The following is a 24,166-nucleotide window of genomic DNA, read 5'->3' on the forward strand; positions in this document are numbered from 1 at the left end:
GCATTTCTTACTGCTTTATTTAACATTCTGAACATTGTCCTCGTTCAATGTTACTTTATAATCCATAAGTAAACACTTCGGCCACCATGATAACAATATCTAAATGAAGCTGTTATGGTGCTAGGAGGCCACTGGGCGCATTAAACCGTTTCAGAAGACGGATGCCGCCAGGGGGAACCTGCGGATCAGGCGCTGGAGGCACCTGTTGCGGTTACACGGTTTGAGAACGGTTTAATCCCTTAAGGTAAGAAAGCACACAAAGGGCTTCCTGGCCCTATAACAACTTTGTTTAGATTAAGTTGTTATGGTGACTGAAGTGTCCCTTTATACTATGACTGTAAGCATTTGTATTACAATCTGTTATGTTATTATTTTATTACACTTTTAATCTTCTTCGCACCATCAACATCACTGATATCATCATTAATTACCGCTGCTTAATAACTCCACTTAGACATACAAGGAATGCAAATGACTGTATCTAGTGGTAGATCTTGGGAAAACCTGCTTATGTTTCTTGTAACTTTTATAATGTATTATGGCTGTCAATCAGACAACCAGTCCTGTTACTTATAGTAGTAGAGCTCAGTGGAGCTTAACTGAACAGATAGGCAATCGCCCAGATCACCTGCATACATGTTGTGGTGAATCTACTACACAGAGATATTTTGTCTTCCATTAATTTAATGTATTTAAAAAAAAAAAATGTATAATTACATACAAGAGCATAAAAAGTTATCCACAAAAAGCCACCAGATGGTGCTCACACACAGCTGATGAGGCACTGTATGGAGCATGAGTATACTTTTCCATTGTGTCCATAAGACGGATACAATAAAAGTTAACACAATTAATTATCTTTTAGTATTTTTATTTTGCTCAAGTCCGCAAATTTATATTCTTAGTCTCGATCAAGGGCGATAGTAGGGGCACTCCTTGACTTTTATGACGGTTAGCCATGAGTTCCCTGTTCTGTGCCTGGCCAAAACAGCGGACATAGGGATTAACAGTAATAAATGGAAAAATCATGAAAACAGAAGGGCGGCGGAGGGGAGCAGAGAGCACCTTCGTCAGGAGCTGTTCAGAGTGTTGCTGTGGGTTATCATGACAATTCTCTAAACTCTGGCACTTGCAAGAGAAATCCACACAATCTGCATCCAGTGGTGATGCAGAGCAGATACAATGGACCAAAAGGGAAAGCTATGTAAAGACTGGGGGCCAGAATGTGTGTTTGTTTTACAGGTTGGGTGGGAGTGTATCTGTAAGTAATATTTTGTGAATCTATGCGCACGTGTAACAGTTCGTGTGTGTAACTGTGAGTATGTGTTTCAGTGTATATAGGTGTAATATGTTAATATGTAAAGGTGTGTATTTGTGAGCATGTGTAACGGTGTGGATCTGTGAATGTTTGAGTGGTATATGTGCAACAGTGTGTGTATGTACCTGTAACAGTGTGTGCGTTTGTATTTGTAACATTGTGTGCGTGCGTGCATGCGCTAGTAAGAGCATATACATTACTGTGTGCCAGTTGTATGCATGCATGTAATGGTTTACTGTGCTGCATCGGGTAGAAATTTCCCGGGTTTAAGGGAAAATATAGGAGGTGCTCTCAAATACATATTTGACCTGACCAAATTACATTCATCATACTATGTTTATCCAAAGAATGTCAACAGTGTGGTTATAACTGACCACCATTTTTGTAAATACACATAAAATACATGATTTGTATTTTAAATATGTATACAAGTATCCATAATATTTTCTCATACAAGTTTGGGGCGTTAAGTGCTCCGATGTTTTCTTTGGTATTTCCTCAATCACAGACTTTATCAATATTGGTCTCGTCTGTAGTTAGATATTGGCAACGGTGATCCTCTGATCTTAAGAAATGATGCCTCATGATTTACAACTTTCCTTTTCACCACAAATCCGTAAAAAAAAAAAAAAAAATAACCTATACTTTACTGACCTCCATGGAGGGCTTTCATTGCAAGGCGTCTCAATACTAGACCTCTGTTTTGTACTCGTCTTTCTATGATGTCTGCAGTTCGCCATTCTGTGGAATTTGACTGATAGATTATTGGTAAATTAGCTTGGCGACTGGAATAGACCTTTGTTTAAATTCTGACCATTGCCAAAGATTATTCTGCTCACGTAAATCTTATAAGCGAAGATGAATTTAACAAATAAATACAATGAGAAATTGAGAAAACAAAATATTCTGCTCATGTAAATCTTAAAAGCTTAGGTGAATTTAACAAATAAATAAAAACAATGAGGATGGCAAGAACAAATAAAAAATACCCGCTATGTGACAGAACATTCAACAGCTACTTTTTTTATTGAGGTATAGTTTATTAAAGTATAGTATTTAGAAGCAATCAAATCCGCAGGATATATTAAATGTCCATCACAGACAAAAACACAAGGGTGCAGTTTACTGTATGAGATTAGTCGATGGCATTACTATGGGTGGGCCTTTGGGGACAGAGATTATGATATGAGTTTGTGAAGCCCAATATCCCTTCACATCCAAGATCATGGGTCTTTAGCAGCTGCTCCGTTCAATTCATTACTAATTCAGTTAGTGATTAAATGCAAAGTCTGGCCATAAAAGACCTTCTTCCCGATCTTCACTGTAACCCTAGCTGGGGCTGGTGTAGCTGCCTCAGTTTGCAGTTATGTTGCACCAGCCTGCAGCTTATGTAACTACTTTTTTCTAGCAGACAGATTTAAACCCCCACCCCATTATTAGTGGAATTTGAGAGGGGACTTTGTCTGTCTCTGCCCTCAGCCTGCACAGACTAGCTCCCTAACAGTGCTATGTGAGAACATGAGGTTCTAATGCTGTAAACTCAAAAACTATGCCCAATCATATGACACTGAGTGGGAGCTTGCCTCTGCAGGGAGACATGGAGATGCTGATATTGCAGTTTTTACTCAGCGGGACTCCTGGAGTACTAGGGTACATAGCACCATGTTATGGACCCGGGGGTGCTATTATGAGTTATGCATGTGGGCAATGGTTATAGGGGCAGCAGATTTGGGGAATACGGAGTGTATGGAGTTGGACAGGATTTATAGATGGCCATATTTACGTGGTAAGGTGTTATATAGGGCCATGTGGTAGTGGGAAGAGGTTATGGAGAGCTGGGTCTCTATACATGGGTCTGTGTATGTGTGTCTGTGTATGTTTGTGCGTTAGGTTTTCCTGTGTGTCTGCATGACGTGTGTATGCATATCTGTTGTGGACAAGGACCTTTAAAGCTATGGAAGGCCATATGGAGGTGGAATGGAGTTATGGAGAGCCATATGAAAGTGACAGGTGATTATGAAAGGCTGTGTGTGTATGCACATGTGTATGTCTATGCATTTGTTTTTTCTGTACGTCTACAATGATGTGTGTGTGTGTGTGCGCATGAATTTGCCTGTTTCTGTTTTTGAGCATGTCAAATTATCTGTGACTGTGTGTGTAGGCAGTATTAAAGGACCACTATAGTGCCAGGAAAACATAATCGTTTTCATGGCACTATAGTGCCCTGAGGGTGCCCACACCCTCAGGGACCCCCTCCCGCCGGGCTCTGGGGAGAGGAAAGGGTTAAAACTTACCTCTTTCTCCAGCGCCGGGCGGGGAGCTCTTCTCCTCCGATCCTCCTCCTCTCCTCCCCTTCGGCTGAATGCGCACGCGCCGCAAGAGCTGCGCGTGCATTCAGCCGGTCTCATAGGAAAGCATTATCAATGCTTTCCTATGGACGCTTGCGTGCTCTCACTGTGAGAATCACAGTGAGAATCACGCAAGCGCCTCTAGCGGCTGTCAATGAGACATCCACTAGAGGCTTTGAGAGCTGGATTAACCCATTTATAAACATAGCAGTTTCTCTGAAACTGCTATGTTTATAAAAAAAAAAATGGGTTAACCCTAGCTGGACCTGGCACCCAGACCACTTCATTAAGCTGAAGTGGTCTGGGTGCCTAGAGTGGTCCTTTAATCCTAGATATGATAGGATACGGAGCTGTAACCCCTAAGCTGGGAGAGTGACTTCACTCTCTGTCCAGAAGATAGCAGTTCTAGGAACAGCTAATATATTGTGCAGATCCCCCAGACTCCTAGGCATTTTGTAGAGGTCCCAAGAAAGAGGAACAGGCTCACACTGGCCACCAGCAAACTGGGCAAATGCCCGGTGGGCCGCGATGGCCATGGGCCAAGGCCAGCAGGGTATTAGAGGATCTCCCCTGCCAGTCCATGCAGAGCCGTTGCTATCAAAGCAGCAGCTTTGCTGTGTGCCTTTAAAGGCTGGTGGGGAGATCAATGATTTCCCTCACTGGCCCACTAGCACTTTATTGTAGGAGAGCAAGTGGAGGTGAGTACCCGGGAGGATGTTGAGAGCTGTGCCATCCAGAGTGTTGTTACAGTTACCATGGTACTGGAAGGTGCTTGCAAGAGGAGTGAACTTTGCCTGCAGTCGGAGGAGCTGCAGAGTAGAGTTACTCACCCCCACCGAACCACCAGGCCTTGCAAAAAAGAAAGGAGAGGGGATACATAGGGTTGGGTTTTTTTTGTTTTTCTTTTTATAATAAAAACAAATTATATATATATATATATATATATATATATATATATATATATATATATATATATATATATATATACTTCCAATCCTTTCCCCACACATAGTATAGGCAACCCTGCACCCCTCACACACATTGCAACCTTACTCACACACACACTTTACCCCTTCACACACTCATTGCAGCCCTCCATACACACAATCAACCCCTACAAGCACACTGCACCCCCTACACGCAAACTGGATCTCTCACACACTGCATCCTTCACACAAACTACAACCCATACACAGTGGTGGCTCTAGACTTTGTGATGCCTTAGGCGAAACTCAAACATGAGGCCCACACTAACACCCAAAGTGGGAAAAAAATAGGGGTTGCATTGTATGTATAAGGTGCTGTAGTTGTATTGAAGGACAAGCTTGCAACGCTGGATACAGAGCGCTAGTCTCTGAATTCATTGTTCAGAGGCTTGCAGTGTTGCGGCTCCCTGTGCCGCTGTGTTGTGATCTCTCTGACTGTAGTTATGGTATAATTTGCAAAATAAATTAATTTGCAATAAACAAATGTCATTAGCAATTATGCTTATCATTTATGCACAACTGCGGGGTATGATTACATAGCCTTGCAGTTGTGTATACATTACTGCCAGTGTGTGGATTTCTGAGTGTCTCTGGCATTGTCTACCTGTGTATGTGCATGAATGTGTGTGTGTGTGTGTGTGTGTATGAGGTGTGCTGTAGTGTAGTCTATATAGTTTATTGAGAAATATACACAGTGCATGGTGAATGTGTCAAGAACATGTTAAATATAAAATTAGCAACATAGCTGTCTTGTAAAGTCTCACTACAAAGGCTTTGAGTACTATGTATAAAAAGATGATGTAATTCCTATCAACATTTTATGCCAAAGAAAAGTTTGCTTTTATATAACAAAGGAAACTCGGCTGAGGATTATAATGCATATTAATCAGATGTATGTCTGCAACATAGCAGTAATGTGCAGCCAACGTTTGCAGTACTGCTATGAATAATGCTGTTTTACCAGGTCCAATATGCCTTAGGGATACAGATTATTACAAGCTGATGAATTAACTGCTAATGAATATATATATATATTTATTTTTTAAATTTTTATCCCCCCCTCCTTAAAGAAACTGGGTGCACCAAAATAAAGAATAACAGTAAAAAAGAAACCTTACCTTATTAAAATTCTCCCAGCAGCCCAACGTTCCTCTGGAGACATCCCAGAGGGAGGACAGGCTGAGGATATGACTTGGGCAGCACTTACCCCCAGGGGTGTATCCTGGTTTTGTGCTGCCCTAGGCAGGACAAAACTCAGGCGCCCCCCTCTCCCCCCGCGCTACCCCCACCCAACCTTTCCCCCCGCCCCGCATTCTAAATACACACACACACACACTCGCTAACAGAAACACACACACACTAACAGACACACACACTCACTAACAGACACACACTCACTCACTAGCAGACACACACTCACTGACATACACACACACTCACAGGCAAACACACACTAACAGACACACACAGTCACACACTAACAGACACACACACACTAACAGACACAGACACACACACACTAACAGACACAGACACACGCACACACACTAACAGACACACACACACACAAACACACTAACAGACACACACACTGACACACACACACTAACAGACACACACACTGACACACACACACTAACAGACACAGACACACACACTAACAGACACAGACACAAACACTAACAGACACACACACTGACACACACACTGACAGACACACACACACACACTAACAGACACAGACACACACTAACAGACACAGACACACACTAACAGACACAGACACACACTAACAGACACACACTGACACAGACACACACTCACCCACCCACATTAACACATTTTTTTTAATTTTTTTTAACACATTTTTTTAACACATTTTTTTTAACACATTTTTTTAACACATTTTTTTTAAACACATTTTTTTTAAACACATTTTTTTACATTTATTTTTCACACATTTTTTTAAAATTTATTTTTCACACATTTTTTTTTTATTTAACACCCCCCCCCCCCCAGCCTCCTTACCTTTGGGAATGCTGGGGAGGGGGGTGTCTCTTCCTCCCTGGTGGTCCAGTGGCTGCTGGGCGATCGGGCGGCACTGCCTGGCGGGCGGCCGGCCGGCGAGGGAGCACTTCCCCTGAGCTGTCTGCTCAGCTCCCTCGCGCGCCTCAGAGTGAGGCTGGGAGGCGGAGCCGGAATATGACGTCATATTCCGGCTCCCAGACTCACTCTGCGGCTGGCGAGGGAGCTGAGCAGACAGTTCAGGGGAAGTGCTCCCTCGCCGGCCGGCCGCCCGCCAGGCAGTGCTGCCCGATCGCCCAGCAGCCCGCCGGCATGTCTGTTAGCCGCAAGGCTAACAAGGCATTTGCCCTGGGCATTTGGGGGCGGCTTTTTTTGCCGCCCCCTGGAAAATGCCGCCCAAGGCAAATGCCTTGTTTGCCTCGCGGCTAATACACCCCTGCTTACCCCCTCTGTGTCACCCTTGTCCTCCCCTCAGCCCCATCCTATGCTGTGTGTACTGACTAAACGCCAAATATGCCAGATGTAACATTAGCCAGACTGGAACTCTCGTTCTGTGCTGACTAATGATGTGCTGGAGGTGGGCACTGGGCTTTCACTCTGTGCTGTGTTTCAAACTGAAAGATGCACATACAGACTCCAAGCAACATGATCTCTTCATAAACGCATGCTTGGTGTGTGTGTGTTTTGGGGTTTATATTCTCTATTTTTAAGTTTGGTTCTAGTTAAAGGAACATTATAGGCACCCACCCAGATCACTTCAGCTCATTGACGTGGTCTGGGTGCCATGTCCCTTTAACCATGCATTTGTAATTTTTGCGGTTATTGATAAATGACAATAATTACATTGCAGGGTTAACTCCACCTTTAGTGGCTGTCTACCAGAAAGCCAGTAAAGGCACTTCCAGCTCTTAGGCGACTTTTGGTCGCCTAACTGATGCTGGAAGTCCTAACACTATGCATGAGGACTACTGGCGTCACCCGAATACCCATGTGCATTAGGTCTCTCCCGCCTGCTGATGTCGGTGGGGGAGGAGCGAAGGCGGCCAGAAGCTGCCACAAGCTAGTCCCAGGTAAGTGAGAGAAGGGATTTCTAAAACCACTAGAGGCAGCCTTGGTTCTGCAATGTAATCACTGTAGTTTCTCAAAAACTGCAATGATTTACATTGCAGGACTAAGAGAGACAGGGACACTACCTTCTTGTTCATAGAGTGCTGTTCGGGAATACCAGAAAGAAATTCTAAATTGTAAAAATATGTAGAATTTTTATTTAGAAACACAGCCCCATGTAACCCCATCCCACCTGCATAGAGTTATACCTAACCCCTCCCCTCCTCCACACGGCCTGCTATAACTCCTTCCCAACTCCATGTGGCTCCCCACACGTGCAACAGGGTTACTCATAGTGAATTTCAGATTTAAAGTCACAATAACCGAATTGCAAAATTCTTACATTTAAAATTCACTTTGAATTCTCACTTTATTTACTCACCCTGTCAAAACCAACACACTGGTTATGACATATTTGAAGTAGGAAAACAACATATTTTCTTGCTGAGCAGCCTCTGATTTTAAGCCGCTGGCACATAGTGAGCATATTCTTATATATAATAAAATAAAACATCTCGTAACACCAGAAGAGACTTGCAGTTGGTCCCTTTACAGCCTTTGTTCATTGCACTAATGAGTTTTTTGCATTCTACTTGCATAATGTTTTACAGCACTAAAAGGCTTGCTTTAGTGAGGACTATATATATATATATAATATGATGTGCATGTGTATTGAAGTTTTAGGTCAGGAATATTCAGTACCAGACCTGCGTGTGTTCGTGGATTACGTCTATTCTCTGTCCGTACTCCGACATCTGATGCTCACCTCCAAGACTTCTCCAGGGCTGCACCTTTTCTGTGGAACTCCCTTCCCTTCTTCGTTGGACTTTCATCCAGTCTCCACTCCTTCAAAAAATCTTTGAAAACACACTTTTTCATATCATTTCAACTGTTAGCAGTCCCCCCCCCCCATATCTCCCCATGACTCCTCTCCTGCAACTGTCAAAAATAACCTACTAGGTTCTCAGTGAATACTTTTCTTGCAACTTATTTCATTGCCCCTACTTATACCCTTTGTGTCACTATATCCCACTCCCTCTAGCATGTAAGCTCATTAAGCAGGGCCCTCAACCCTTCTGTTCCTGTGCGTCCATTTGTCTGGTTACAGTTACGTGTCTGTTAGTCCACCCATTGTACAGCGCTACGGAATTTGTTGGCACTATATAAATAATAAATAATAATAATAGCTAAAATGACTCTTTGCCAGCATTTTTGTATTTTGGCAGGTAGTTGTTCATTAGAATTCTAATTCAGTAAAAAACTTTTAGCATGCGTGGGATTGGTAGAAGAGTGTTAGAAGAACTGAATGTAGGCACTAAACGTACAAGGGTTTTGGTATATTTTTTGACGACTTGACATTAACATTGATTTGTGTGTGAAAAATCAAGTGTTTTGTGCAAGCTGTATTTTGTATGTGTGGGTGGTGTTAAATGACAAGCTAGGAATAACCGTTTTTAGAGCCTTTTCATAGTTATTTCTCTATATATAGCAATTGGCACATTTACTGGGGATTTCATGTGCGACAAGATGAACCGATCTTCAAATATAATGTGATCATTTAATTATTTTTTAATCTTATATATACATATATTTATATATATATATATATATATATATATATAATTTTTTTTTTTGTGATTGATTTTGTTATGTTTATTATTAGTTAAATTTTTTTATTGGATATACATCCTGACAAACGTATTATTTTATAGATCTATAGATTCATTGATTGTCCTTTCCATTTGAATCATCAGGATTTGAATGTTTAATGTAAGTTAACTCCTAATAATAAAAGTGTTATCGAAAAGTAGATAAAAGATTATGATTTCTTCAACATCCATAATAAACATTTTTTTAAATTTACAATGCCCTATAGAGCATCACTCTTAGCCACCACACTATAAATCCTGTAAAACTAAGTTTTACTTTCCTAGAATCCAGCACTGGTCGAAACGCCTTACGCAGATATTCCATACACTGTCACCTTATAGAGAAGCCTGTGATTGGACCATTTTGCCAGTAATGGGAGGGAGGTATAATTCTCAATAAAAATAAAAAATAAAAATTGCGGATGGAGGCAAGGAGGAGCGTCCACAGGGTTGTAGGGAAGGAGGAAAAGCGATCTTCCCCTTGCATTGTGCATGCTGACAACAGATGTAAAATATGCACAGAATTCACATTAGGCAGCCAGAACAGACTCCTACCTACTCCCAGGTTGAAGCACTTCCAATTTTGCAACAAACTACGAAAACAATTCCTTCTTAATCCTTGGATCAAGAAGCTATTACCCTACATTGAAACATTATATCCTTGATTATTCTGTATTTGCAAGTATGTATCTAGTTGCTGTTTGAACATCTGTATGGACTCTGATAAAACCACTTCTTCAGGCAGAGAATTCCACATCCTTATTGTTCTTACAGTAAAAAAAAAAAAAAAAACTTTTCTTTAGATTGGAAAAAGCAAGATTTTGTCTAAGGCAAACGCATGACCTCATGTCCTATGAAAAGTCTGGTTTGTGAATAGATTTCCACACAATGGTTTGTATTGGCCCCAGATATATTTGTATAATGTTATACAACGTTTTTTTAAACTAAAGAGGTTTACATTTGTTAATATGTCTTCATAGCTGCTGTGTTCCATTCCTTTTATTAATTTTGTAGCATGCCTCTGCACTTTTTCTAGTGCCAAAATAGAACAGGTGCCCGATATTGCACAGCAATATTCAATATGTGGTCTAACCAGTGATTTATAAAGAGGCAAAAGTATATTCTCATCTCGAGAATGAATGCCCTTTTTAATGCATGACAATACCTTACTGGCCTTAGCCACTGCTGATTGACATTACACATTTTTGCTTAGTTTGTTGTTTATAACAATTCCCAAGTCCTTTTCGTGTGTTATCCCTAATTCGCTTCTATTAAGGGTATACGTTGCTTGTGCATTCTTTACGCCGAAGTGCATAACTTTGCATTTTTCAACATTAAACAACATTAAACTGCATCTGCCATTTGAGTGCCCAGTCCCCCAGTCTATCTAAATCCCTCTGCAGCAAAGTAAAATCTTGCTCACATTGTATTACTTTACATAGTTTTGTGTCATTCACAAACACTGAAACATGACTTTCAATGCTTTTTTCAAGATAATTTATAAACATGTTAAATAGTAGGGGTCCCAGAAAAGAACCCTGAGGGACACCACTTGCCACCTCTGTCCAGTTTGAAAATTTACCATTAATGACAGCTCTTTGTACTCTATTTATAAGCCAATGTTCTACCCGAGAACAAGCATTTTCATCTAGATCAATTTCTTTGAGTTTGAACACTAATCTATTGTGTGGAACTGTATCAAATGCCTTGGCAAAATCCAAATAGATCACATCCACTGCAACACCCTGATCTATACTTCACCTTACTTCTTCGTAGAATGCAGTCAAGTTAGTTTGCCATGACCTGTGCTTCATAAAACCATGCTGTATTTGCTAATAACCGTGTTCTTCTCAAGGAATTCTTGAATATTATCCCTTAATAATCTTTCAAATACTTTTCCAGACACAGAAGTTAAGCTCACAGGTCTATAATTTCCAGGCAAGGAATTTGAACCCTTTTTGAATATAGGAACCGCATCTGTCTTCCTCCAATCCTCCGCAACACTTCCTGAAAGAAAAAAATCTTGAAAGATTAAAAACAGAGGTTCACTTATTTCTACACGTAGTTCCTTAAGTACTTGTGCTGATACAAGTAACTGATAAAAATAATGCAATATATTCTAAGATAATAACCAAAAACTGAATTTTACTTTGCCATATAATTATTATATAAACCAGAGCTTACATTAATATATTAAGCAGCGAACTTAAAGTTTCCTCTATAGAACTATACAAATAAAATTCTCAAAAATCCAGTGCTAAACAAATAAATATAAATAGTACAAACCAGTGGTGAAGCCACCTGCAATAACAGGAAATAAAATCAGATTTAACTTTATGCACAAAAGGATATATAAACAAAATGTTTTGTACTTGTATTATAACAATGTATCCAGCATACACTTCACTGTTGGTAAAATCTTCATGTAACCAGATGTAAGGGTTCTCTGATGATTAAAGGACCACTATAGGCACCCAGACCACTTCAGCTCAATGAAGTGGTCTGAGTGCCAGGTCCCTCTAGTTTTAACCCTGCAGCTGAAAACATCGCAATTTCAGAGAAACTGCTATGTTTTACTGAGGGTTAATCCAACCTCTAGTGGCTGTCTCACTGACAGCCGCTAGGGCCGCTTCCGAGATTCTCACTGTGAAAATCACAGTGAGAAGACGCTGACATCCATAGGAAAGCATTGAGTAATTTTTTCCTATGGGCGGTTTGAATGTGCGTGCAGCTCTTGCCACGCATGCGCATTCGGAGCTGACGTCGGCAGGGGAAGAAGAGGTCACCAGCGCGCCGAGGGAGCCCGACCCTGGAGAAACGTAAGTGTCTGAAGGGGTTTTAACCCTTTCAGCCCAGTAAGGGGAGGGGGAGCGGGGGGCACCTAATGACACTATAGTGCCAGAAAAACAAGTTTGTTTTCCTGGCACTATAGTGCTCCTTTAAGAAACACTATATAGAGTCCCTCTGCACCCCACCCCCCGAGGTTCATAAAAGGATTAAAAATAATTTCTTTCACCTACCTGATTCCAGCTCTGAAGGTCCCAATGGAGGAACCTAATGCACATGAACGTTGAGTTCCTCGTGCGCATTCGACCTCCCCACAGCAAAGCATATTATTTAATGCTTTGCTACGGAGATTTTCAAGATGCTGGAGGTCTTCATGAAAAACGTGAATGTTGTTTCACGGAGTTAAACTCTGTGTGTATCGTGGAAGACATCTACTAGAGGCAGTCTTGCTCCTGCAATATAAACATACTTCACATTGCAGGGAAAAGGAGAGAGGGACACTGCAATCAGACCATTTCAATGAGAAAGTGTCCCTTTAAATATAAGTGTTGCTTGCAGACTGTGCAGGCTTTGTACCTAAAAAGAAATTGGGAAAAAAATAAAAAATCCCATAGAGTAGCACTGCAAATTTGAAAAAGCACACTAAATCCAAAATAGAGATACTTAAACTCACAAATGTCACTCTATTGCACAAACTATGACCAGGATTTACCATCTAATGATCAGTCAGTTATTCCAAACCAAAGAAAAAAAGCACTTCTTGCGGTAGGACGCAAGAACCAACGAAAATTCCATAGTAAACTGATCTGAAAAAAATAATGCTGTAACTATGTTAAAATTAGAGTAACTGCTGTTCGGGATAATCTAAATGTACATTCAAACTGCTGTGATCCTTGGGGTACTTGTTAATCAGTTTTAAATACCTTCACATTCAGTGTAGTATGATGAAAGAACCACTAGGTGGCAATAAATGTCCAACTCTGGATTATTCTCTGAGCCACTGAATTGGATTGAACACAAAGTAGCAAAAGCATCGACATACAGCCGGTTTAATGCAGGATGGTCACTGTTGCTGTACTTGAAATAGTATCATGAGTTATAGCGTAGGATCCTCTATGGAGCCCGGTAACATTTCTCTCCCCACAATATTAAAGAGTAGAAATGTTCTGCATTGTTCTGTGAACCTGCAACTCTAATCATTTTCATAATGCATATTCCGTAGATATAGAACTCTCTGCAATTAATAACAACAAATAAATAATAATGAAAAAAATAAAATAAACCTGATTAAACTGTTCGGCTATGTTACTGCCAGGATAAAGTTACCTTAACGCAAAATGGAAAAATGGAAATGGTGACCTGAGCTGCACTAAACAATGAATGTATTCAGAACCCAGTTTAATACATGGGCCGGCTGTTCTGTCTAGACACAGTTGATAAAAGAAAAACATTTTGTTTATAGAACTGACTGCCTTTTAAATGTTAAGGACGGTGCTTTTGGTTTTGCATGACTCGGTTCTTTGGGTTTATCAGTCTTAGGGTAAATGTTTGCTTCATTGCTTTGTTGTTTTGTGAGTTTTAATGCTAGCTAATATGGGATTGCATGGCATCCAGGGATCCAGGATTAGCTGTTGGGGTCAGTGCTGTCCAAAGTTGGTATTTGGAAGGTTCATCCAGGGTTAGCTGCACATGTCAGGGCATGGGTCAGTGCTTTATGTTTTGTGAGGTTACCTGTTATTGGTCAATATGTGTCTGAGAGCAAGGATTAGTGTTAGTGTTGGTTGCTACCAGGATTAAGACTGTGCTCCCTCATACACTGGTATATTTAGATGAGAAAGTGGAAAAAGGTCGAAGGATGGGCCAATTTTCCCAAATCCTTATGGCCTGTGTGATTTTGCTGAATATGTCCATACTCCGTGACTTCATTGGTTCCTATAGCAGCACCTTCTTTAGTAGTTGGCTAGTATGTTGGGTATCTCCATGGCCAATGTTCAAAATACAACCATGGTATTTAGATTTAGAATAGGAGCTCCTTTGCTCATTTATTTATTTATAAAATGTATTACCAGGAAGGATACATTAAGATTTCTCAAGTATGTCCTGGGTCAACTAACACTGCATAGGATACAACAGGGGTGCCAATAAGGTGGATCCCCAGATGTTGTAGAACTACAACTCCCATGTTGCTTTGCATGCATATAGAATGTCTTTAGAATGACAAAGCATCATAGCAGCTGTCATTTTTAAAACATAGGGGATCTACCTTTTGGGCACCCCTGGGGTACAATATAATAAAGATACAAAATACATAATGTGCTGTGTATTAATATTAACACAAGTGGGACCACAAAGTAAAACAATCACATAAATACAATGCATCATAAAATAATGCTGCTTTTTTTATGCTGCATTCTATTTATGTGATTGTTTTTACTTTGTGGTCCCTGAGGAAGTCCCATACTCTGCTGAGGGGACGAAACGCGTAGGACCAACCATTGTATCCATTTTACATTTAGTCAATTATTAAAAGCTGCTTTTTTTTAAACCTTCACCCGGAGTCCTGTACTTGAGTGGAAGTATCCAGGGAAAAGCTCCCAGGCCCCCCACGCCATCAGGGGAGGCACCTTATATGCCTGAATTATACAAGATCCTGTGAGTGCATTTCAATTTGCGCAGATTATTATTGCATAACAATATTACACTATATTTCTTTTGTATATTTTATTTAGAAATCATCCGGTTCCCTTTTTGTGTGTGTATATGATTTGGGCGAAAGCCTGATTGATCAGGGGTTAGATATTTTGTTGGTAATAACCACATGGTTGTGTGAGAACACATTTTCCCAAGATTTTTTTTTTTTTTTTTTTTAAATACAGGGACCAATGATATCACATTTAGAAACCAAAGTAATGTCACCACATTTATGGATAGGTACTACACTTCCAGTCTTCCAAAGTTTTGGTATGCATTCAGACACCAAGGATTTATTGATAAGGGTTGCTACAGGCTTAGCAATTGCCGGCACACTGAACTACAGCAACATTGCTGGTATTTGACCAGGTTTACGCTGGTTTTTCATTTTTTAGATTATTAGGGTGTTCATTAATGACACTAACAAGCACTGGTCTGAAATTGAACTTCTCTATATATGGGTTTTTTTCAAATTTAATGGGGCCTGGTCAACATTTGTAATTGCAGAATGCATGTCCCTTAATTCGCTTAGCATTTAGGGTTGGTGGCACATCCGACAAAATAATTATTAAAGTAATTTGCCATATCTAGGGACTGTTGCAGGGTTTGGTTGTCCACTTTGACATTGAAGGGTTGGGAGTAAATGGGGGCTGGGGGGTTGTAAGTTGCTTATGATTTTCCAAAAGTTTCTAGGGTTTAATATGTTGTTCATATTTTCACTGAAATATTGGGCCTTTGCCATATTTTTTTTTTTTGTCCACGTATTTCGCACGCTTTAACTTTGACCACGATGCATCTTTAAACTGATACATTTGAATGAGGTCAGCTGTAACCCAATGCAGGTGTACCCCTTTTACTGGTATTTTACGCAGCGGGGCATGCAAATTCCAAACTTGCAGGAGTTCAGACTGCAAGAATTCAATTGCACAGTCTAAATCTGGGATAAAATTTAATCTGTGCCATTTAGAAAGGATTCAAGATTGCATTTCTTGATGGTCCTGGTGATTATAACCCTGGGAGAGGATTTAGTGACCTTTTATTTTGCTCACGCAGTACACTAGGCAGTGGTCACTGAATCTACTAGGAAAAGTGCGACCTCTTGAATTCTATCAGGACAAGTGGAGAGAATCCAATCCAGTAAAGTAAGCTTAGGGCTTTTCATGCGAGTTGGGGAAGAAATGAATTGCGTTAGTTGCAGTTAAGAGAATTTATTATTTTTAGGATTATGCCAATCAATATTAAAATCTCCAAAAACCAACAATTCACTTTTTTGAATTTGACCTACTGTTTCACTAAGGAGTTGGATTATGTCGGATAGGGAATAAATCTGAGAGCCAGGCGGGCAGTAGATTACAGCAACAATGATCGGTTTACTGTACAGGACCTCGATTGTACCAGAAAGGAAATCAAAGGTAGCAGGAGAGCTATAGTTTTTTAAAGGGGTGAACGTTATGGACTTGTCAACATAAATAACAATGCCTACACCTTTTTCTACTCTGTCCTTTCTAATGCATGAATATCCATCAGGGCCGGACTGGGAAAAAATTAGGCCCGGGCATTTTTCAATCAGAGCGGCCCCCTAAGGTAGCAGGGCCAGAGAGGGTGTGTTTTGTCATTAGTAATGACAAGCACGCCCCCTCTCAAAGTGAGCATGTTGGTTCAATGCGCAGAGCCCCACTGAAGAGCTCTGGCATTAGAAAAAGGCCCTGAATTTGTTCTGCGCAACAAGTGGGAAACCAGAGGACAAAAGGGCCAGGAAAGTGTATGGTGCATGTGTTTGGAGCCTGCTTGAGGGATTGCGTGTGTGTACAGTGTGGTGTGGTATTGTGTAAATAGGTCAATTTCATTTGTGTTTGTGGTGTAATATGTGTGGCTAGGGGCTGTAGAGAGTGTGTGTATAGAGGGCATAGTGTTATAGGGGATGTAGCGAGTGTGTGTATACAGGCTGTAGTGTGTGTGTGTGTGTGTGTGTGTGTATAGGTGACGTAGTGTGTGTAGGGGTTGTAGAGAGGGTGTGTTTAGAGAATGTTGTATGTGTTTGCTGACAAGGAATGCAGTGTGTGTGTGTAGGAGTTCTAGTGTGTAAAGGACCCAGCGTGTGTATAGGATATTGTGTGTGTGTGTGTGTGTATGTATAGAGGATTAAGAGTGCATATAGGGTAAGGGATCTAGCGTGTATCTGGAGCGTAATGTGTGTAGTGGTGCAGTGTGAGGGGTGCTGTAGTGTGTGTGTATGTATATATATATATATATATATATATATATATATATATATATATATATATATATATATTTGGACGTATTGCATGTGTGAGGGGCGCAGTGTGTGTGTATGTAAGAGGGGTGCTGTGTGTGAGGGTGTTTTTATCTGCCGTCCCGTCACATTCTAGGTTTCTAAATTTCTTAACTCACTGAGGGTTATTTTATATATATATATGTGTGGGAGTGTGCTGTGTGTGAGCGAGGGTGCTGTGATTGAGGGTGCGCTGTGTGTGTCTGAAGGTGCAGTGTGTGTCTGGGTGCGCTGTGTGTGTCTGGGGGTGCTGTGTGCGCGTCTGGGTGCTGTGTGCGCGTCTGGGTGCTGTGTGCGTCTGGGGGAGCTGTGTGTCTGGGGGAGCTGTGTGTCTGGGGGAGCTGTGTGTCTGGGGGAGCTGTGTGTCTGGGGGAGCTGTGTGCATCTGGGGGTGCTGTGTGTGCGTCTGGGTGCTGTGTGTGCGTCTGGGGGAGCTGTGTGTGCATCTGGGGGTGCTGTGTGTGCGTCTGGGGGTGCTGTGTGTGCGTCTGGGGGTGCTGTGTGTGCGTCTGGGGGTGCTGTGTGTGCGTCTGGGGGTGCTGTGTGTGCGTCTGGGGGAGCTGTGTGTGCGTCTGGGGGTGCTGTGTGCGTGTCTGGGGGTGTTGTGTATGTTTGGGGGTTGTGTGTGTGTGAATGTATTTTGTATTTAAATGAAAATATATATTTTTGTATTAATAATAATAAAAAAAAGGTATATTCCCCCCCCCCTTCCTCCCTTCTTACCTTTAGCCTGGGAGGGGGGGAGCTGTTCTGCCTTGGGGTGGGTGGCCGTTCTGCCGTGAGGGGGGAGGGAGGGGACCATGCTTCCTTCCCTGGTGGTCCAGTGGTGAGAGTGAACTCTAGCCTGCAGGCTAGAGTTCACTCTCGTGAGATCTGAGCGTTGCCGTGGTAAACGCGGCAACGCTCAAACCTCGCGAGAGGACCCGGCGGAGCTGCTGCATAGAGCTCCGCCGGTCCTCTGTCCTGCCTCCCTCCCTCGCTTGCTCTCCTGCCGGCAGCCGCACCTGAGTGTCTCTGGGCCGGTGAGGGAGATCTCTGTTCTCCCCACCGGCCCATGGAGGCACAGAGCAGGGCCGGCGCTCGGATAGCACTGGCCCTGCAGGGGGTGGCAGGGGAGATCCTGTGATCTCCCCTGCCGGCCTCGGCCCCACGGCCATCGCGGCCCACCGGGCATTTGCCCGGTATGCTCGATGGCCAGTCCGGGCCTGATATCCATGTATTGCAATGGCAGAGTCAAGCATTTTTACAGTTAGCCATGATTCTGAGAGCACAATGATTTTGGGTTTGTAATCAGAACACCAAGCTTGCTGTGCATCCAGTATAGGTAGTATGTTACAGTGCACAAAGGAGAGGCTTTTTCTAGCGGGGAGACTAGGAAAGGAACCAGCTGGGGGACCAGGGTTAGACTCCACATCATTTGCAAGGAAAATCAATGTGAGCAATAGGAATTTGGACATAATTTTTGTTTAGTGGTATTGCGATTGTGAGGTTTTATAACTTTGTAGGGTGCAGGTAGGAGGGCTGGATTTTAACACTCTCCAGCAGCACTCCGCAGATAAGTTTCAGCAACAGAGCAGGCCATGGTGTTTAAGATTTTTTTTTTTTTTCTAGTTTGAGGTGTGTGGTAGGAACATGATGGGAGTGAGAAAAGGGTTATTTTTCAATGCAGGGCGACTCATGCGGGACAAGCATGTAAGTGGCTAATTTGCTCACTTTCTCTCAATAATAATAAAAAAAATCCTAGTGAATAGAACTTTTATTAACAATTGAAGACTAAAAGCAAAAAATATATAAGTGATCTGACAAACCAGCTTGTAAAAGGTGCACTTAATTGGTAGCAAATTATGTAATGAATATAGTCAACCTGTTTCCGTAGGGAAATCCTTTATTATTAAATAATTGAATTAAATCTGTTGTGAATTTTTAAATATTATATATATATATCGCATGCAATGTGTAGATTCCTTACTGAAATGTGTTTTACTCTGATTTGGGAATGTTGTCAATGCTGAGTTCATGGAAACCTAAAAATATATAAACTGTTCGAAACAAAATTAACTCCAAATCTAGTGCTGCCTCAGCTTGCCCTGTGAATTTGCATCTGCCCCCTCCCCCTTTTTTTGTTTTAAAATCTGAACCTTTAGCAAAATGAGCCTATCCTGATAATGTGAAGTCAGGCCCCCCTACATCAGATAAAACCCCAGATTTGTCTTGGCCAAAGGACTGTGTAAGAAATCTGACACAATAAATATCACTAAATAGATAAATTGCAAAGTATTTTATCTTCATTGTTATATTGTGGTCTTAGGGGCTATAGCTCTTTCTTCGGCACATGGACAAATAATCAAGTGGCCTTTTACAATCACTTCAGATAATGCACACTTCGATTTTCTCCATTTTATTTTTTCTATAAACCCAGTGCTATTTGAGTCTTTCCTGAAAAGGTCATAATAATGAAATCCAAACCCAAGTCAGTGTGAGCCTGTCCTGATAATTTGCAGTTATATCTCCTATTTTGCGTAAAAGCCCCGCACTGTCTGTGCCTGCGCTGATGATGTGACAGTGGTAATGCCTTTTTGGAGTAAAATGTGACAGTAATGCATCTCTCCAATCGTGTATTAGGTAAGGGACCAGAAACCCTTTATGCTGGACAGAAGCTGAATGATAATGAATGGCACACAGTCCGAGTTGTACGACGAGGAAAGACCCTAAAGCTAACCGTGGATGATGATGTGGCCGAAGGTAAAATCGATATTTAAAAACAGAAATTGGACGGTGCTTATTCTGATCAAAAGAGTACTCCCTATAATTCAATAATCTCTCTAGCTGCCGTCGCTAATCATCGTAAAATGTCACCTTTACTCTGATGTGCATTCAAGTTTGCAACCAGTATATGGAAGTATGACATTAATTGTATTTCCAAGGCCCATGCTAATCATCATTATAAGAACAGAAGTGCTGTGAGGCTCTGTTGAAACTTGAAAATATGTTGAGGTTCATGAAAAAGCACAATATTTGGAGAAATAGTTTCAATCTTGTGACCGCTGCTTCTTTCAGTAGATCTGATACATGTGACCGTTTGATCCTCTTGACTTTACATGTCATATGCTTAATTTTATTGTACTGTTGTCTCATTTTCTTTCTTTTTTTTTTTTTTTTTCATATTTCCAGGTACTATGGTGGGAGATCACACCCGCCTGGAATTTCACAACATTGAGACCGGGGTGATGACAGAAAAGCGATTTGCCTCCGCCGTCCCCTCGAGCTTCATTGGGCACCTCCAGAGCCTCATGTTCAATGGCCTCCTTTACATCGACCTGTGCAAGAATGGCGACATAGATTACTGCGAGCTGAAGGCGCGGTTCGGCATGCGCTCAATTATAGCAGACCCGGTCACATTCAGGACAAAGGCCAGCTACCTGACCCTTTCCACCTTACAAGCTTACACCTCAATGCATCTCTTCTTCCAGTTCAAAACCATTTCACCAGATGGTTTCATTCTATTCAACAGTGGGGACGGCAATGACTTCATCGCTGTGGAGCTAGTGAAGGGGTATGAAACGTGCTCAAGGGAAGCACAATATGGGGATAAGGGATGAAGCAGAAAATGAGTCATCATATTGGAGAGAGAGGGGAGGTGAAAGAGTAGGGGATGATGGTGTTTACTTTGCTACCCAAAAAAGGTTAGAATAGGAGGAAAAGTAGATGAGATAAAACATAATTGTCATCTAATCATATGTAACATTCTTCCATACTCTGTATATATTGGTCTGTCCATAATCCAATTTTTCTTTAAAGAAATGGCATTTTTTATTTTCGAATAATTAACCCCTTAAGGACACACGACGTGTGTGACACGTCATGATTCCCTTTTATTCCAGAAGTTTGGTCCTTAAGGGGTTAAAGCAGTAGTTGGTATCACAGGGAGTGTCTACAACTTAGTGGGACACATTCAGTGTATTGTAGCACTCTGACTGTCTCTTTCTTTTTCCCCAGGTATATTCACTATGTGTTTGATCTCGGGAATGGCCCTAATGTCATTAAAGGAAACAGTGACAAACAGCTTAATGACAACCAGTGGCATCATGTGGTCATAACAAGAGACAACAGCAACACGCACACTTTAAAAGTGGACACTAAAGCTGTTACACAGGTCATCAACGGTGCCAAAAATTTGGACCTTAAAGGTTAGGACTGGCTTAATATTCTATGTCTGATGGCATGTCCGGTTCCAGAATGTATTTAGAATTCTTAAATATGGAGAATGATTGGGGGCAGTTAATAAAATGCCAAAGAAAATGCACCATCCTTTTCCCCGAGAGGCTGCAGAGTAAATTGTATTCAAATATGCATTTCATAATTTGATTGATAGTTGCTTGGAATATGGGTAAACATCTCATAAGATTACAGGAGTGAAAAGAGATAGGAAGATGGTATGAACATTTTCAATGAGAGTGTGAAAGAGACGGATTCTGGGGTGAAAGGCTCCTGCTAGTAGGGGTGAAACAAGACAAGTTATTGGGCTGGGTTGAAATATTGCTGGTAATAGAGTAAAGGAGAGCAAGGGTATTTAGGTCAAATGAGATGGTAATTGGGATGACCGATTACTGGTAATAGTGTGAAAGAGAGAGAGTATGAAAGTGAGAATAACATTGTAAGGTCTGCCATGTCTAATTCAGGTGTGTTTACCTACAGGTGACTTGTTCATTGCTGGCCTGGTTCAGGGCATGTATAGCAGTTTACCAAAGCTAGTGGCCTCTCGTGATGGATTTCAAGGCTGCTTGGCATCTGTTGATCTAAATGGACGTCTGCCGGATCTCATTAATGATGCACTGCACCGCAGTGGGCAGATTGAACGTGGATGCGAAGGTACAAACTCTAATAATAGTGCCAGCCACAGTGACGGCATCATCCGTTTTTGGGACCCCATCCAACCACTTCTTACCGTCTCCATATCACCCCCATTCTCACTTTTCTCATGCTCCTGCACCTACACTGTGCCACGTTCTCTCACCCTACTCCTTAATGCTGCTCTGCTCATCATCATCATCTCAGGGTGATCATTACTTCAACTGAAGTCACAGAAGCAAAATGGACTTGGAATTTTAAAGCTGGCCCACTCTAAATTCATTTATTTAGACCTAAGTAAAACACTGCAAGGGACCAAAATAGATTCTTCTTTCTTTTTGTTGTTTTTTTTAATTTTTTTATTTTTTTAAATGTAACTTTTTCTTTTATTATTTTTGAGCACTTTATATTTATTATGTTGATAACTGAGCACTGAGTTTAAGAATGGAATTAGGGAATTAGTATAATATGTGGATTATGCTATTTTACCTTCCTTTAAGCAATTCAAACCGTGCATGGGAGGAAATAAGAGAATTGCCTTATTTTTCTAACGCTTTATAGCATTTTTCTCCAGCAGTCCACTGGCAGGATGCAGTCTTTAAGTGATGTCCATGTTTTATTTATTTTAAACAATAAGTTTTATTTAATAGATGGTGCATTTGGAAGCTTTGGAAGTTCACGTGAATGCATTAGTAAAATCTCAGAGATTCAGTTGGGACAGCCAAAATGTGTGACGAAAGATATGTGACACTAAGCGATTTAATTGTTGTCCTGAGGTTAGATATGTTTCTGATGTAATTTTATTAATAAAATCAGCTTCCAGCCACTTGACTCATGTTTTATTTTGGCGGCAATTCACAGTTTCCTAAATTATTTAACTGCAGATATAGGTGTGCACATGGTGGGTGGGAGAATCCCTTAAATCTTCACATAAAAAGGTGAACAGTGGCTTTTAAAATTTTACCACTGAATTCTATGGTCATGCTTCTACTCCACCAATCCATTTTGTGATACCACAGCCCATAACATTGTGCGTCCTTATTTTATTATCCGAAAAACCCTTACGCACATACATGACATCCCATCCCTTTATAACTTACTTTTGATCATGCTATGTATTTATTTTACATTGCTTAAACATCAGCCAGGGTTTATGTTGATGATGAACATTGTAAATGATTGATTGGAAACGTAAAGACAAACAATGGCGGCCAAATAAATGTTGATTAGAGTTCAACATAAGTTTAACTAAAGGAGAGAGGAAAAAGTAAAGAGAATAAATAGACTAAAATAAATTGATCTGCAGGGGGATCATGGCGATTTGGATGGGACAAGAAAGCAATCTAAAGTCAGGATAAGATCGAGAGTACCATGAATGTGTGTAGTTTGTGAATTGGGTCAAAGATAGTCTAAAAGAGTAGTGAAAGCTGTATCAGTGGGTTTGGAAAATTTTAAAAATTATGGACCTGACAAGGTCTGGAAAATTAAGAAATGATGGACCTGGAACAGTCTATATTAAAATATAGAATAGTCGCTGGGGTTTTTAAAATCGCTACTGATGGAGAGATGTGAGCTTGCCAGAATGGGAAAGGAGAGAAAGAAGGATGGGTTAGGCATAGGATTCTTGGAAGAAGATCTGCAGAGACTTACAGAATAGAGAGTGTGAGTAAAGGACAGTGGGCAAAGTGTGAGTGGGAATGAGCTTGATCTATGCCTTACTCTGAAACTTGGCAAACTGTAGTGGGTCACTCTGATACTGTATGTTCCCATAATGCCTCACTTGGATACTACTCACCCCTCACTGTGATCATATTGTGTAATAAACGTCTTCCCCCATGATTCCACACTTGTCATAATATCTCTCTGATGTATCCCTTTTTATAAATTCTCAGTCTGATACTTAGAAAGCCAGAATGCATAACTCGGATACTGCCCATTCCCATGAGTCATCACTCCAATATTTCATATCCCAAATTCAGGAATTATTCTTGTCAAGCATAAAGCCTCACCAATTCGCTTCCTGTTCCCGTAATGCCTTGCTTCGATATTTATTACCCAATGCCTCACTCTATGTGTTAAAAAGCTTATTCAAATACGTCTTATATCACCAAGAC

General features: G+C 41.1%; 1 protein-coding gene across 7 annotated transcripts in view; it reads left to right on the forward strand.

Moving 5' to 3' along the window:
- The window catches only part of NRXN3 (neurexin 3), a 532,717-nt gene that overhangs the window by 262,789 nt on the left and 245,762 nt on the right, over nucleotides 1-24,166 (forward strand). For all 7 annotated transcript variants that reach the window (XM_063439595.1, XM_063439596.1, XM_063439597.1 and 4 more), the window contains 4 exons: nucleotides 19,827-19,946; nucleotides 20,376-20,757; nucleotides 21,201-21,391; nucleotides 21,900-22,073. In XM_063439595.1, coding sequence (XP_063295665.1) covers nucleotides 19,827-19,946; nucleotides 20,376-20,757; nucleotides 21,201-21,391; nucleotides 21,900-22,073 — 867 coding nt within the window. The remainder of the gene's footprint in view (nucleotides 1-19,826; nucleotides 19,947-20,375; nucleotides 20,758-21,200; nucleotides 21,392-21,899; nucleotides 22,074-24,166) is intronic.

Source organism: Pelobates fuscus, chromosome 13, assembly GCF_036172605.1.
Source record: "Pelobates fuscus isolate aPelFus1 chromosome 13, aPelFus1.pri, whole genome shotgun sequence".
Classification (NCBI taxonomy): Eukaryota; Metazoa; Chordata; class Amphibia; order Anura; family Pelobatidae; genus Pelobates; species Pelobates fuscus.